At 34.7% G+C, this 17,641-nt stretch overlaps 1 protein-coding gene across 5 annotated transcripts; it reads right to left on the bottom strand.

Annotated features, from left to right (window-relative positions):
- Positions 1-6,078: 6,078 nt before the first annotated feature.
- On the bottom strand, positions 6,079-9,664 carry LOC132187581 (transcription factor bHLH68-like). 5 transcript variants are annotated; one of them, XM_059601931.2, is made up of 8 exons: positions 9,284-9,664; positions 8,681-9,023; positions 8,531-8,605; positions 8,311-8,376; positions 7,546-7,659; positions 7,342-7,398; positions 6,847-6,891; positions 6,079-6,602 (listed from the first exon to the last, which is right to left on the bottom strand). In XM_059601931.2, exons 1-8 carry the CDS (start codon positions 9,421-9,423, stop codon positions 6,465-6,467), a joined length of 978 nt encoding a protein of 325 aa, XP_059457914.2. In that variant the 5' UTR covers positions 9,424-9,664; the 3' UTR covers positions 6,079-6,464. The 5 variants fall into 5 exon arrangements, 4 of the variants coding, with proteins under 4 accessions (XP_059457914.2, XP_059457915.2, XP_059457916.1 ...); XM_059601932.2 differs by having other exon boundaries at positions 7,546-7,611; XR_015912668.1 differs by having other exon boundaries at positions 6,555-6,602; positions 7,500-7,611.
- Positions 9,665-17,641: the final 7,977 nt, after the last annotated feature.

Here is a 17,641-nt window from a genome sequence, read left to right as displayed (position 1 = left end):
TAAGCCCAGGACTCGGTCGTCCAAATTGAATTAAATAACAAGTCCATACCACATGTATATGATGATCAAGCACATTCATGTGAGGAATGAAACAACATAGGAAATAATCAAGTTAAATATCCAAAGTATAATTGTGGCAAAGGCACCAATATTGTAATACTAAAGAGATATGATTAGGGCTTCAATCGAGCTCTAAATCAAGTATTAGCTACACATAATTCGGATGAGAATCATCCTTATAAAAAGAAATAAAAAGAAAAAGAAGAAAAACTAATAAACCCTTTTAGCCTTCAAATCTTCTCCCAAAGCTTGAGCCTGTTTTTCTTTCTTCTCTCTTTTAATTGGATGGATTGAGGGACCATTTATAGGGTTTGGAACAACCCTATACGTTCTAGTGCAGCTTAGGTACTCAAAAATCGAGTTAGAATTGGATTCTAGACTTTGAAACTGTGCAAAACCATGTCAAACCGTGTTCTTTGCTGCCCAGCGCACTCGATCGCAAGATGGTGCGCTCGATCGCATTCCTATGATCGATCCTACTAGTTTGGGTGCTCGAGTGCATGGCTGCACTCAAGCCTAGCTGCTTGTGCACTCAAGCCTATTCTTGCATGCGATCGATCCCAGCTTCCAACTTTTCCCAAAAATGTCTTTTAAGTTTGGAACATGCTCTAGGCTTCATGTGTTTATCGATTTCCATAGATTTATGCTTTCTTGAAGAACAACTTAGTAGATATCATACTAAATCCTTTCATAAAGAAAAAAATTAGAGTAGATACCATGCCTAATTCGTTGCTTAGGGAGATCAATAGCTTAAAGAGTAGATACCACGTCCTTAGGTTGGCAAACATTGGGTATCCTGATATAGTTGGAACATTGGCATATTGTTTATCTTATTTGAGTATCATTAGTGGTGGATATCAAAACCCTACCCTTTCATTCTTATTATTTAAATTCAATCTTTTATTTCGTTTCATTCAGTTAATTAATTAGGAATTCTTATTAAGCATAATTTATCTCAATCCTCGTGGGAATGATCTCGTACTTGCTTTCTGTACTATCGTTTTGATCTTATGCACTTGCGAGTAAAACATACATTCATTTGCCTATTATTTAGGTAGATATTTTCACAACAAGTTTTTGGCACTGTTGTCGAGGATTGCGTTGAATTATGTTTAGAAATTTTTTCTTTAGTTTAGTTATTTTTGTTTAAATTTCATGTAATCTATTTCAAGTTTCTATTTTGCAGTTCTGTTATGTTCTACGGCGGTGTGCTCGAGTGCCCATTCCAGGGGATCGAGCGCATAATCCATGGCGCTCAAGCGCACATTCGGCCAGCAATTGCATTCTAGCACTCCACGGCTACATCTTCCAACCGTTTGTAAGTTTTTATTTTTTATTTGTTTTTGTATTTATTTTTCTTTTGTTATTTTATTTTCTTTCTGTTATTTTAGTTATGTGGGGAGACATTCCAACACTCCATGGACCATGTTCATATTACTATAATCCTTATCACCATGTTAGATAGAGATTGTCCTACAATGAGACAATTTTCTAATTATTTGTATTAGCATAAGAACACACCATTCTTTAGACCGAGGAATGACCTCTATTCTGATTCCTATAACCCGGCATGGAGCCACCAATCTAATCTCTCGTGGCAAGCTCAAGCTCCTGAAAATCATGCTCCACAATTTCATGAACTGCACCATCAATCATACCTGCAATTCAATGATCAATCATATTACCCTCAATATTAATTAGCTCCAAAACAGCAATATCAGGCCGAGCCACATCCTCCAAAGAGTTTTGACTTTTAAGAGAACGCGTTAGCTATTCTCAGCAGATTGGAGGCCAATAATCAAATGCTGCACTCTCAATCCATTGCCAAGATAGAAGCTAACGAAGAGGAGCCATCTCCCATTTATTGGCCTCCACAACAACAATACCAATAGGAGCCATCTTTTATGTTGGATCCTGAATTTATAGATAAGATGTTGAATCTTATGAGCGAGACTAATCAGATAGTGAACTCTCTATAGGAGATGGTGAACTCTCACTCTCAATCCAGTACCAAGATAGACGATCAATTCAAACAAATAGCCGATATCCTCAATAGAGAAGAAGAAGAGCTTCAAAGTCAGTCGTGGCCAATCCTAATGGACACTACATGAAGGATGAGAGTACTTCTTATTATGAGCAAGCTATCACCACATTGAGGAGTGAAGAAGTGGTCGAAAATCACGTGGAAGAGAGGAAGGAGGAGCAAATTGAGTCCCCACAGGATATACTTCGGGAAAAAGGCAAAGAAGTGAGCACTGAAGCTTCTTCAACAGCAACTACTATTTCCGAGATGCCATATGAGCCCCGAACTCTTATTCTAGAAAATCTGAATTCTTCATTTTTAGGGACAGATGACACTTTCCTGGTCATTATTGCTTATGACTTACCAAGAGGCCGGGAGAGTAGTCTGTTAGGGCTATTAGACGAGCAAAAAGAGACCATCGAAGTAGTAAAAACTCCCTGAGTATTCTCCTCATTTTATTCCAGTTGATTGGTGCTTCAAATTTAAGCTTAAGGGTTAGAGAGCACTGAGCGCATCAAGGATGAGGATTCCGTTGGCTTGGCGAATCCCACATATTTTGACTAAATGAGTCAGCTTCATAGGTTCTAGCGCAGGCCCTATGCACTTGAGTCCTCCATCAGGCCAGGGTACATGATCTCCTTCCAGGTTTTATCTTCTCCATTGTTGTTCCATTTTCATTCTTTGATTATATTTTTATAACAATGTGTTTCACTTTACTGGTATTTGGTTGGAGTATCACTTATTTGTTTTAGGGACAAGTATTTTTGCAAGTTTAGGGGTATGCTACAAGCCATACCTATTCCAACTAGTTTTCTCATCTCCCTGGTATGATCTTTCCATTTTTTCAATACATTGAGGACAATGTGTAATTCAAGTTTGGGGGTGTGGGAGACACACACACACTTTGTCCAAAATTGTTGAAAATGCATGTTCATGTTATTCTTGAGAATTTGGTTGATCTAAAAGCTGCGATTTGAATTTCATTGGTAAGCTTAGAATGTTGAACACATGATCTAATGGCCAGAATTCTAAGTCTTGTTACTTACTTTTGGCATTTGAGAATTCACTTATTTTGATTTGAATTGCCATGAACACATTAACACATAATTAGTGAGGTATGACATGTGAACCTGATTATGTATGTTTTCAATGTCTTGGGTGAAGCTAGGTGACTTGTTGGATGGATACCTTGGCAGTAAAAAAAAAAAAAAAAAAAAAAAAAAAATTGATCATTTTGAGCTTTTCACTGAGTAACTAGACCTCTTGCCTCATTAAGCAATGAGTGTTCACGTCAAAAAAGTGAGAATTTTGAATTATTTAATGTCATGGATAGTTTGGTTTCGTACCCTTTTTTACTCGAGTTAGTAAGCTCATAGGGGTGTTCTTACACCTAATACCCTAAAACCATCATCTTTGGGAATCATTGGCCTAACACTTATTATAAGGGTCAATTAGAAAGCTTAAGGGAACCAAGCATTGCACAGCCTAACCAAATAGAATAAAGAAAGAATGCTCTTACTGTTATGCCTTGGTTATTCATTCCGATGGGAATCCTAGTGAACTTTGAGGTATTGAGTCGTTGAACATTGAAAATAATTTGAAGCTTCATAATTATGTGTTGGTTCACTTTACACTAAATTGAACTTGTGATGCCTCAGCTTGTCATTTGTAAGTGGTTAGACTTTGGAATTCCAATTCATTTTGAAGATGAAGTTTATCCATTTAAGCTTGCTAATGAATGAAAATCATTGTTTTAAGTGATACTTCAATCTTATGGATGGCTTGATTTTGCATAATGTTTGTGGGTAGCAATTATGTCAAACCCTCACCGTCCTACTAGGGATGCCTAGGAGTTTAAAAAGCTTGTTGCATATGCTAAATGCAATCATGTTTCCCACGATAGAGGAGGTAGAGTAGTTGTTGTTTTATGTTCTTTTAATTTTCAGTTTTGTATTGCTAAGAGACTAACAATATGTAAGTTTGAGGGTGTGATAAGTGCTGAATATTACACATTCTAGCCCCTTAATTCACATATGTTGATCTCTTCGTTTCGTTATAATTTGATGTTTTGTGTTGTTTTTGTGTTTTCTTGCAGTTTTTAGGATTTTGAAGAAAAGCAAGCGTTTCTAGCAAGTTCTAAGCTTAAAATACATTTTTGGGAAAAGCTGGAGGCTTGGGATCGAGCGCATGTCATTTTGCGCTCAAGCGCACTAGAGAGCCCAGCACGCGACAAGACTCCTTTTTCACTTCAAATTGGGTTTTCAATCTCCTATTTGGACTAGGAAACTGACCTATGGTTTTTCTAGGGGTTCTAGGGCTTCTAAGGTTCTCCTAATCCCAATAAATAGACCTCCAAACATTGAAAAAATATTTACAAGCTTTGGGGAAAAGAGAGAGAAGCTGATACAAGCTTTGGAAGAGGAATTGGAGGCTCAATCAAGAAGTGTTTTCGGTTTCTTCTTTTCCTTTTTATCTTTTTATGAGGATGATTCTCATCCGAATTATGTGTAGCTAATACTTTAGTTAGGGCTTGATTGAAGCCCTAATCATCTTTAGGATTTCAATATTGCCACCTTTGCTACAATTATATTTTGGATACTTAACTTAATTATTTCCTATGTTATTGAATTCCTCAGATGAATGTGCTTGATCATTATATGTATGAGGTTTTAATTTGTTATTTAAGTCAATTTGGATGACCGAATCTTGGGTTTAATAGAGTGACGAAAGAATCCCATCACAGGTTCTTGGATTAATTAACATGGAGAACCGGAAGTAGATACCATGCTCTAGGCTTCATGTGTTTGTCGATTTTCATAGATTTATACTTTCTTGAATAATAACTTAGTAGATATCATGCTAAATCCTTTGAGAAATAAAAGAATTAGAGTAGATATCATGCATAATTCATTGCTTAGGAAGATGCTTAATTAGTAGATACCATGTCTTTAGGTTGGCAAACATTAGCTATCCTGATATGGTTGAAACATTGACATATTGTTTATCTTATTCGAGTATGATTAACGGTGAATATCAAAACCCTATCCTTTCATTCTTATTATTTAAATTCAATCTTTTATTTTGTTTCATTCAATTAATTAATTATGAATTATTTTTAAGCATAATTTATCACAATCCTCGTGAGAATGATCTCGTACTTGCTTTCTATACTATCGTTTTGATATTGTGCACTTGTGAGTAAAACGTACATTTATTTAACTATTATTTAGGTAAATATTTGCACAACACTTACTGAAGTTGGATTCCATGAGAGGGGAGGGTGTCTCTGACAACTCTACTCTTCTGCTATGATTTCCATTGGTAAAGTAAAGAATTTTGGACCTAAACCCTTTAAGTACTTTGGGTTTTAGCCTACGCATAAAGACTTTTTGAGAATTAATTAGTACTGTTGAAGGATCTCCTATGTTCTGTTGATATGCTAATCTGGTATATGTTAAGAGAGTTCTCAAAGCCAAAAATCATGAAGTTTTTGGAGGTATTAGGGAGAGGGTTTTAACGGATATAGCTCAAAAAGAAGTTGTATCTTCTCGGGGGCAAGCTAGTTGTGTTATTAGAGCAAAAGAGTATCTTGCTGAGTACGAAATCTACCATCCTAGCTTTAGTTCCAAGGAAGGAAAAACCCACTTCTATGGGGGATTTTCGCCCTATTTCTTGCTGCAATGTGTTATACAAAGGTATAACAAAGATCCTGGCCAACCATATGATTCATTGTTTGGAGGGTCTAATTATTAGCTTTAATCAGTTGGCTTTCATTCCTCTTCGAAACATTTGCTGAGAATATTCTTTTGGTACAATAGCTTGTGAAAAATTATCACAAAAGGAGGGAGTACCCAGATGCATTATTTTAGTTCATCTCAAAAATCCTTTAAATTATTTACTTTATTTGATCATAATAAACCTTTAAATTATTTTATTGGGTGTTAGAAATTACAATACTCTTTAATACAATTCATACAAAACATAGTGTGTGTCAGTGTATAAAAGAATTGTACTTCTTTTCCTTCTCATTTAGTTTGCCTTCAATTATAAATTGAAGGTGAAGCGCGCTAGCATGAAATGATAAAAGAAAGAAAAAGAAGAAGAAATATAGCTCCGAGAGAGAGAGAGATCAATATTCTTCCTACAAAATAGTGAATATTGGAGCTTCCCGTACGTACATGAAGCTACTAGCTTTTTATCATCATATATATATGGCATAAAGAAAAAAGAAATGAAAAAAAAAAGGGGGTACAAAAGCTTGATTATCTGAAATTAGAGAGAATGCATATATAGCATCATGAGGAGACAGCCTTAGATTACTGCAGACTGACTGCTCATGATGATATTATATCATTCCATGCTCTACAATTATATTAATTTGTTAAAACCCACTAGTGCTGCCGTAAGCCGGAGCCCAATAGTCAGCCCCATTAATGTCATTTCCCACATGCTGAGTGCAAGACACAGGAACCAAGCACAACCCTCTACTCCCTAGCTCTTTTGGCTTCTCTTGGGTATCCTGATATCACCAAATTATAAGAATCTTTTCGATTTTGATACCCTTCAAATTAACAAGAATCTACTTCTTTTCTTGTTTATATTATTATATACTAAGAATAATAATAATAATAATAATAATAGCAATGATGGAGATGACACTAATTAATAATTAAGATAAAGAATAAATTTATAATGATGAGCAAGTCAATTGAAGAAGAAATTAATTATTTCCTTTCATTAAAAAGAGATGAAAGAAAGAATACCTGGTTAGGAGCTCCCTTCCTTTTGAGGCAGCTCTCATTCAACAGCTACATAGGGAAAAACAAAATTAAGAAACTCAGAATTTTCTATCTTTTCTCAAAACCTTTCATGATCGAGTACTCCAAAGTAATTAGGCACTCATAAACTATACTTCTCTATTTAACCTTTATGGATCAAAAGGTTTTATAAAGCTAAGAACCTTGTTCTTTTTATGCTTTTCTTAGGGAATATTTTACTTCATAAGATGCTTTCCAATGGCAAACCCTCCTTTACTTGCTTTTGAGGATCGTGGTGGATCCAATAAAGCATACCTCTTTCTTTCTCCTTGAACCTAAAACAATCTCTCTCATCTTCTTTAATTTAACTACAATTTGTCACACATGCTCTCTAAAACATGTGCCTACTTTGTGTGTATGAGAGAGAGAGAGAGAGAGAGAGAGAGAATTTCTTGTAGTTATGCATTGGGAAGTGGTAAATGGTAAACATGGGGTACTTACAGACTGCTGGTTCCTTATGTTTTTTGATTCGTTACCCAAGTAAGGGGAGCTGAGGGCCTGCATTCAAGGAATGCATACAAATTTTATAACTCCCATCACTAAAGAATGTGTAGAAAAAGCATGAATTATTGAAACTTTAACTGCATGCTAGCTCTCACTGATTCTAAGTTGCTTGGAGAGCACAAAATGTAGAAGGAACATCACCTCAATTTGACCCAGAAGGAATCTGATATACCCAATGGCTTCTAGCAAGACAGAAGCTGTGTCAGTCTGCAAAAGGGAAACACCAGCACACCCCAACTCATCTTTATCGTCTTTCTTTAATGTCAAAACAGAAGCACAAATGAGGAAAAGAGGTAAAAGAACTGAGAGTATCTCCAACAGATGCTTTAAAACTTCCATATTAATATGAGGTAAAAATCACATCTAGCAGCTTGTCTTTTTCTTATTTATAACACTTATTTTTAGGCAAGCATTATAGCTTATTATTTATTTATTTTTAATCATTTCTCTCCGGATGGTTTAAGAAAATAATAAAAAAATAATACTTTGAAATAATATTCAAAGAAAATAGATAATAAAGTAAAAAATCTGTTTGAAATTTGTTTTGAAAAAGTAGTAATAGTAAAGTAATAAATAATATGCAAGGAGATGCTCTAACAAGTATTAATAAGAGTCCGGTTAAAGTATTGATTAAGTAATTAAATTTACCCATTCCTATCGACTTAAACTTTTGAAAAAAAAAAAAAAGTGATAATTTAACAAAAAAGCAAAATAAAGAAAATCACTTGTTGTCCATAAGGGGTAACTCAATCGGCTATAGACCACGCCTCATGAAACAGAAGTTACTAATTCGAATCCCCCTCCCCTTCCTTTGTGTGGACATTTAAAAAAATAAAATAAAAAATTAAGAAAACCACTTGTTTGTGCGCTAGCTTTGCGTTGAGTGTGGGTGGAGAAGTAGTTTACCTTTCCAAATGGGGAAACGAGCTGGTGAAGGGCTGTTATTCTATCACCAAGCTTCTCCTTTCTGACCTGCCTCACAATAAACATAAGGAAAACCAGAAATAATATCACTTGGTTTTCTTTTCCCTCATTCTGTTGATGGATGGCCACTACTTACTAGCAGAAGAATAACACATGCTTCAAGAAACAGACAATCAAGAAAGACACAGAGATTCTATGTCACCTTTAGAGGCGGTTGGCTTGAAGAGGACACAAGCTTAGCCTTCTTATATACCCCACCACTGGCTGTGCCACTACTCTAGTGAAACAGAAAATACATGTTTAGAAAACAAATAATTCTAACACACAAAATAAATAAATAAATAAATTTTACCTCAGATGACTGATCTGGATGTTGATTCCTGGCATCCACCTTGTTATAAGAGAAGTCGAATATATTATTATTGTTATTATTATTATTATTATTTGTGAAACTGGTAACACACGACCTAGGGGAAGAAACTGGCATCATTTGGGAGCAAGCAGATCTAGGTGGCTGAAAATCTTCATCTCCGTGACCAAAAAAATTGCTGTTTTGGGAAACTTCTTGCTTTATTACATCAACAATAGGAACCCTTGGAGATGGATTTAAGATTTGGTCCTCCCAATTCTCTAACTTTTTTGGTTGAAAATGATTCATAACAAACTTATCTTCGTCGCCTGCCGACAATCCTCCTCTGAAAACAATCAACAAAATGAAACCCATATATGAGAAACGAAAGTTGGTATATGTATATATATATATAGTTTAGCAAAAACTTGAAAACATAATGAAAATCCTATGAAACAATGCATTGAAGCCAGTTTGTTTGTGAGGTGCTTTTGATGGCATCTTGTGTTTCAGCAGGCTGTCTGCTATAATCCTTATTTGGTTGGTATAAAAGAATTCATTCATAAAAAAATAAAAAAAATAAAAAGAGAGAGGGTAATTAGTTACAGTAGTAGTTGGCTCCATGACTGTGGAGGGTCTTGGTCATCTGCCAAGGGATTCAAAGGAAGCGAAGCTGATCCAAGCGCATATTGAGGAAAGAGAGATGGTGGATGCATGCTCCACCAGTTAGGGTTTCGAGCCATCATTTGGTGCACTGATGAGCTCTGTAAAACACACTTCAATTCATGCCACAAAGGAAAAAAGGAATTCCTTCTTTTTCTCTTTTACTTTCTCTCTTCACTTTGTATGTATGTGCACCCAAACAAGCCTTTGCAAAAGCATTGAGACTTCTGTTCGCTTTCTTGATGAGGTTGAACAAACAGAAGTCTATGATATTCTCAAAAGAATTTTATAGATCGGAGGGGTTCAGAAACTTTGCATATATGTTTCTTCTCTTTCCTTTCTTGTTTCATTTATTTAGTATTCCTGCTTTTGCTTTTCTACAAAGTGGGACAGAAAGCTGGTGGGAAGTGTTTTCAGCCATAAAACTAATGCTATGTAGTAGCTTACTTCCTTAATTTGGGGTTGTTTTGGGGTTATGCTTGGGATAGGGTTAGCATATAATAGTATTAAAATCAATAAACATATGCTTTCTTTATTGAATCCTGGTGCAATGATTCTCTTAAAGAAACAAAAATACAAAATCCAAGTGGCTGTGAATGAAGTAGTGACCATGTTTGGAAAATTCCAAAATAAATGCTCGCAACTGCAGTATGTATAACGTAAATTGTGCATATAGTTTAGAAGTAAAATTTGATCTCACAATTTTACATGGTGCTCATTTAACATATTTTTCTTAATTATTTATATTATCATTTATGTCAAGTGCCAATTAAGTTTCTAAGAAAACAATTTCTAGTCGTTTAAACATTATTCTTGGGAGATAATACAGTGCTGTAGCTCCCTCACTATGATTACTTTTTTACTTACACCACTAAGTACTTCAAACTACTACTCCATTAGAAACTGACATCAACATAATTTGAAAAGTAGTCACATGCACCATACATCACTCATTTGGTGTTTTTCTCCCTAAAATACCTTTAAAATTAATAAATAAAAACAAAAATAAAAAGTGGTGGCCGAACTGCACCGCTATAGATGCGCTAGGGTTGTAGATCACTCCTTGTTCATTTTGGGGTGGTCGAACCAGCCCTACAATCTATATTGATGGTTCAGCTAGCCCCTCATTTCTTTTTTAATTTTTAAGGTTGTCAAACCATTCCAACAGATGTGGGAGTGGTTCGACAACCCCCTCCCCTCTAAATTTTCATTTTGGATGATCAAACCACCCCAACAAAGTTACAAGCACTCTTATTTTTAATTTGGGGGGGAGAAAATAACTGCAACCGTCACCGCATGTACGACCCTAGTAGAGGTTATTTGCAACCCCCACCCCCCCCCCCCCATTTTAATTCTAGGGGTGGACAAAAAACCCTTCCCCCCTAGGGTAATCGAACCACCACTAGTCTCCCCTAGACAAAAAACCCTTCCCCCCTAGGGTGATCGAACCACCACTAGTCTGTGGAGCCGAGTAGTTTGACCCCCCCCCCCAACCCCCCGGCTCTTCTAGTTCAAGTGTTCAACTACCTTTTTATTTTTTATTTTTTAAGTTTTTTATTGTTTGTAATTTAAAGGGTATTTTGAAAAGAAAAATATCAAATATGTTATGTAATGCACATGATCAATTTTCCATCCATTTTGATGTCTAAAGCTAAGAATGATAGTTTGAGGGAGTCGAGTGTCATCACTTTTTGAAGTTTTATGGCATACGTAAGTGTAAAACTTTTAATAGTTTGAAAGGACTAAAGTGTATTTTTTCCTCATTTTAACATTTCATTGTCTCTCCTGTTGTCTTACGTTTTCCTCAATAGTAGTGAAACCCAATACATGAAATTGTTTGTTTCTAAATGAAAACTACATCGTGAGGATTGTGATCGAACTCAAGACAATGTATAATATATTGTATAGAATTAGATAAACTTTTACAATCCTTTCATTAACATGGAATGAATATATATGAACAATTATGGCTATAAATAAACCAGTCCGTTCAACAACCTACTCGATTAAACCTGGTTCGAACACGAACTTGATACTGTACAAATCCGTTTATTATTATAGAAACTCATTCAATCAATAAGTAACATATACCCAACTTGCTCGACAAAACTCGATAGAGGCTCGTAGCTTCACTCATTTAAAGCTCCACCCGGTTGCTCGCCCAACTCATTAGCTCATTCATATATATTTTGTTTATATGTACAAATTTATATTAATATATTACTAAAAATGAGTTATATAAATTTAAGTATGTATATTTGTAATTAAGCAATATATGTTATATAGGTTACTGAATATTTTTGTGTGTGTGTGCGCGCATTTGAAATTTGAAATTAAGTAATATATGTTATATATATATATATATATATATATATATATATAATAGAAAAAATGAGTTATGTATATTTGTAATTATATAATATATTTTATATAGGTTACTTAATATCTGTGGTTAATATTTGTGTTAAGTTAACATAACTATTTTCATAAACTAACATATTATTTAGTTAACTAAAATAAACTAAGTAAATACTTTTCTAATCAAATAAGGGAAACAGGTCACACGGGATCATACAACAACAAAAGGGTGGCCAACCTAACAACAAAGCCCAAATAGAAAATACAGTACAGATACAGTAACAATAACAGACAGTAAGCAATGGTTTCATTCATGATTTCAAAATAATCATAAACAAGTCGGGCATTTCCAAAGGCTACACAAGGTGGTAAGAAGTGGCAAAAGAACTCAGTAAAGAGTCCCAAGAGGTGAAGGCAACAACCACAGTAAAGAGGTCGTTGCAGGAAAGGTACTGCAGTAAACCATTTGGGAGCTGTTGAAGAACGAACACCGGCCAAAAATGTTTTCTCCACAAGATCAAACTAGGTCAGATCAGGAAAACAGTAACCCACATAAAACAGAAAATACAGCAAAATACGACAAGTATAGAAAAACTACAAGCAAAAAACAACCACTCAGAACAGCAACACTGGCAGAGGAGGGGCAGTTGGAGGTCCCTGGGGGCGCGTGAGATGCACTCGCCGACGAGTGAGATGCACATGCCAACAAGTGCACACCACACACTGGCGCATGGGTGATGGGATAGTTAGCGGCTGGCGGCGACGAAGAACTGGGGAGGCGGAGGAGGAGATAGACTGACGGGTATGGTGACGGGATCAACGGGGGAGAGTAGATAGGGTTTTGAAGAAACCCGATCTATATCCCAGCCGTGTGGTTGATGGCAGAGGTAGGGCAGCAGGTGCTGGATGACAGAGGCAGGCGGTGCAATAGAACTGGAGTGGTCGTGGACGATAGAAGGCAATGGAGGGGGATGGCGGTATTGAGGAGGACGAAAGGACGAAAGAACACAAGAAAAACAGCAAAAAACCATGGAGAGAAAGGCTGGGGGGAGGGGAGGAAAGGAAAGGAAAAACCTTTCCCTCCTCCCCGAAGAAACCGCACAAGGCGGTGGAAATAGTCTCACTGAAGAAGTAACTTAGTAAATATAGTTAACTATAGGTTACTCAATATTTTTACGTATATGATTAACATACTAAATAGTTAGTTGATAAACTAAATATATACCAAGTAGTATTGTATTTACATTATGTAGTATATATACATTTTTACATAAAGTATAGTTACATTATGTATTATATTTTTGGGGAAAATGCAATTTACCCCCCTGAAAGTCCAGGAGTTTTTCAATTTTAACCCCAAAGTTCAAAAATTGGCAATCTACCCCCCTGAAGTTTCAAAAATTGACAATTTAAATCTTCCGTTACTAATTTCCGTTAAATTGGACAGAAATTTTTTTAAACAAAAAAAAAAAAGCCTGAGGGTAATGATGTAATTTCATAGATTTTCGTCCATTTAGACGGAAAAATAAAACAGAGGATTTAAATTGCCAATTTTTGAAACTTCAGGAGGGTAGATTGCCAATTTTTGAACTTTGGGGTTAAAATTGAAAAATTCCTAAAACTTCAGTGGAGTAAACTGCATTTTCCCCTACATTTTTATATAATTATATGAGAATGATATATTACTATACTTATATATGCATAGAGTATTAGTTATATATATATATATATATTTTAAGATTGTGACGGTTAGATTTCGATCATCTAATCTATTCCTTTTCTAATTAGTTTTAAACAATCTCAATTTTTTTTAGCTTTTGGATTAGAGAACAATTAATTTATATCGTTCTAGCCCTTAATGCGCACCACGTGTGGTTCATGCAAACTATACAGAGATGCAAACACATCTTAGCCACTCAATTTCTCGGGGTAAATCCTAGTCATTCATTTATTATCTTCTACATTAAATGAATTCAACTACCCCACTCACTCAAATTTTGATCCAATAATCGCGAAGTAAAGAGAGCAAAACAATGATATGATTCAACGGCCATAACAAAGGTATTTATTACACATTTTCACTGTTCTAAAATGCATCGGATAAACCAACTGGCTCTCACTTCGCATGTTACCATTGACCACTGACCAACATTAAATCTCACTCTGATCCATGCACGATTTTATGCATGCATCTCATTTCCCAAAATCCCTTTCAACTGTTGATCACAAGACACCATATTCCTCACTATTCATTTGTTTTGAACCCTAACATCCTTTGTTTCATCTTCGACAATCTTCTTAAAATTTCCCCAACATACTTCCATTCCTCAGCTCCACTTCTTACGGTTGTGATAGAGTACCAAATACACCTACAATTGTCATCTACGAAACCAATACAAATGCCACCAACAATAGTCTCAGAACCCACCCTTCCATGAAATCTAAGGGACCCATTCTCTTCTCCTATTTCCTCTCTACTTCGCCACATCAATGTTCTAGAGTCTTCTCTCGACCATGTCTCCATTTCTTCTTCATTGGAAGGGCTTCAGTCTTGTTCCGTCCAGTTCCATCAAGTAACTAGTTCTAGCCATAGTTTTGTGGACGAAAAATTACCCTCCCCAAAACACTACCCCTGCACAGTTCATATTTAGGTAATATTTTCCAAAATGTTTGCTTCTTTTTTTTCATGACCATTTGCGTGTAAGATTGGAATTTTGAGTTTTAAAAATTAAAGGATAAACATAAACTAAATAAAATAAAACAAAAAATAAAGACTAAGGTTTGGGAATCCACACTCACCGAATCATAACAACATACTCCATGTTCATCAATATTAATCTGAAGTTCTCACAAATAAAATCATATGTATGCTTTACTCTGCTTCTAAAAGTTAATCAAAATCATCCCATGTATCCATTCATTGCACAAATCATAAAAGGAATCCAATATCAATTAAATCATCAAATATATCCGTAAATCACAAAAGATATCCAATTTTAATTAAAATACCAAATGTATCCATAGAACAAGTCACAAGGAATATCCAATTTTTAGGCATATAAAACCAAGCAATCATTTATGTGAAGTTACCTTAAATCATTAAGTGTATCCTTGAATCACAACAAGATATACAAAAATTATTCCACATATTGAAAAGAAGTAAAACAATTGAAATCAAACTCAATAAAATCGGAATAATAAAACTTACATAAAACTAACGTTATTCTTCATTGGTAAAGGCTTCATCCCCAATCTTAGTTGGGAATTTAGTTCCACATAAAAATAAAACCAAAACCTATTCCTAAACTAAACTAAAGAGAAAAACTGTGAAATTTAGATTTTTGGGATTGTATATCTTTTTCTTGAATGCAAAGAAGTCTATTTATAGGCTTAGCGAAGTTCTAGAAGCCCTAGTAAACCAAGATAATTCGGAGGTCTGTCTCCCAGTCTAAGTCTAAAATCGAAATAGGATTCGTCCAGATTTATATCCTTTTATTGCGGCATGATTTTGGCATGGTAAACATCTGAATTAGGAAAATCCTATTTCACAATAAATTATAGTATTTTGAGTTAGCTTTCCAATACCACTAGTTTAACCTCAATCCGATATCTGAGCAGAAAGTTATGGTCAAAATATTGAGAAATGTACAGAATCTGAATTTGAATCCAATCCTATTTCGACTCCAATTAGAGAAATTTCGATTTAATCCTCTCCTTGATTGGGTTAAATTAAACCACATCAACTAGGTCTTCTCAAAGTGTGATTTCTTCCAAACTTTGCATTTTTCCCTTTAAAGATGCAGTTTCTCTTCAACAACCTACAAAACACTTAAAAACACAAAACTAAAACAAATCATTAAATAACGACACAGCTAAAGAATTAACTAATGTAAATTAAGGGGCCCAAATATGCAATTTTTGGCACTCATTAGCGGAGCCAAGCTGCCCAAATAAGGGTTGAATGGGCTTTTTAACCGAGCTCGATCTTGAACTGAACTTGGATAAGACATTCTAAGGTTAAATAGTATAGTTTGAGCTCGAGTTGATCCGAGCCTGTCGAGTTCCCAACTCGACTCAAATAATCGGGAAAAATAAAACCATACTCCAAACAACACCTAAAAGGAGGGTTGAAGAGGTGCTTACAAACAAATGCGAAACTTTAAAATTATCAACCACAAATACCATCACCAAAAATATATGAAAGCCATAAAACAATCAACACAAATATTTTGATGACAAAGTAGAAACCTTTTAAAGAACTTTTCAAAAGTAAAACCATTACAAGGCAGCTAAATGCAGGAAATCAATCCACCATAGAGGAATGAAAATCCAAGAAATTCATACTTACAAAACCTTTGAAGCTGACAGTACTCTCTTGCATTAAACAAGTGACTCACTTGTCTACTATCGCAGTAATTCCCCTATAATGTCTGAACAAATTTTCTACTTAATCTCCTTTACTGGAACTTTGATAGGCTTCAATTATTGTTAATAGATGATTGTGGTTTATAACAAAGACTCTAAGAGATAAGCAATTGAAAGCATAAAAACATAAACTTTCTCTCTTAGCACATGAAGGAAAAATCTCTTTTTTCTCTGAAAATATTGCCTCCAATCCCACAAAATTCATGCTCCAAAAGCCCTTAAATAGACTTGAGAAAGTAGTCATAAAATCACAAAATCGGATTCCAAAACATGCAAATTTTCGGTCCTCTATCCACCGCCCGTTTTGACCCAATAAATATTGGAATTTGAAAATTGTCATCATACAAAGTTGTAGCGTTTTGAGTTAGTTTTCTAACGCCATCAAATTTGCTTCAATCAAAGCTCGGAATAAAACTTTATGATCATTTAGTGTGACTAGGTCAATATTAACAATATACACAAACTTGAATAAACATGTTTTTTATCAACTTTTTCACCTACTTAACCCTAAACCAAAACTTACAACCAAATATGTTTTGACATTGAATTTACCAACATTAAAAAACTAACAAATCGTTTCAACGAGCTTGAGCTAGACTCAGCTCCTAGTGAGCCAAGCTTGGACAAACATTTCTTAGCCTAGCTCGAGCTCGGCTCGATTAGGGGCCTTCATAAATGTTAGAGAGTATTAGGGTTAATATGTTATATGGGTATTTTGGTCTTTGTATATATATATAACAAAGTTACAATAAATAGTGTGAGAGGAAGGAGGCTACATAAATATTGAGCGTATTCTTCTATTCTCTTTTCATGCAAACCCTTGACCCTATAACAATAAACAAGCCAATCCCAAATATCTAACGCTCGGCTCGACTCGACTCAATTACAGCCCTATGAATAGTGATATGTATTCGACCGATACATATTATATAATTCAACACATAATATGTCTCTTTGTATTTGAATTCCAACAAATAGTTTGCTTATATTCAAACTCTAAGTATTCACAAACATCTAATATATAGGTTCAAATATTGAACATGAAAGGGAAAAAAGATTTTAACAAAATAAAAAAATGTAAACTGAAAAGACCTCAAAACTGAACAATTTTAATAGATTCATTGTGTGCAACTCTTAAAAACTAATATTACTATACTAATATTATTTTAATATTGTAATTATAAATAATAAGTAACTAAAAGGATCTCATAAACTGAACAATTTTAATGCTAAAGTACATGTAGAGAGAGAGAGACATGAACATGCATCCTTTGATTCAATTTGAAGGATTAATAAACTCTCAAGAATATTTAGAATAGTTTATGATTATTTTCACGACCTTGCTGAATGTTGATTATGAATGGGAAAGAATTATTACTTTAGGAGTCAACTAGAGTCAAAAATGAATTATTAGCATCTATCCAAAACCTTTTCTTGGCTTTTTTTTTTTTTGTTTTTTTTTTTATACTTGGTCATTCTTTTTCTCTCTCTTTTTTTTTTTTTTTTAATGCAAAATGA

The sequence above is a fragment of the Corylus avellana genome, chromosome 6 (genome assembly GCF_965113065.1).
Source record: "Corylus avellana chromosome 6, dhCorAvel1.hap1.2, whole genome shotgun sequence".
NCBI classification, from domain to species: domain Eukaryota; kingdom Viridiplantae; phylum Streptophyta; class Magnoliopsida; order Fagales; family Betulaceae; genus Corylus; species Corylus avellana.
This window is presented reverse-complemented; position numbering and strand designations above follow the sequence as displayed.

What these genes read in the sequence shown, in the direction of transcription:
- LOC132187581 (XM_059601931.2), bottom strand. Translation starts at nt 9,423, where the DNA reads ATGATGGCTCGAAACCCTAACTGGTGGAGCATGCATCCACCATCTCTC. An exon ending in TCATGGAGCCAACTACTACT is followed by an intron (nt 9,024 to 9,283) that starts GTAACTAATTAC and finishes GATTGTTTTCAG; the next exon opens with AGGAGGATTGTCGGCAGGCG. An exon ending in TCCTTCTGGGTCAAATTGAG is followed by an intron (nt 7,399 to 7,545) that starts GTGATGTTCCTT and finishes CCTTGAATGCAG; the next exon opens with GCCCTCAGCTCCCCTTACTT.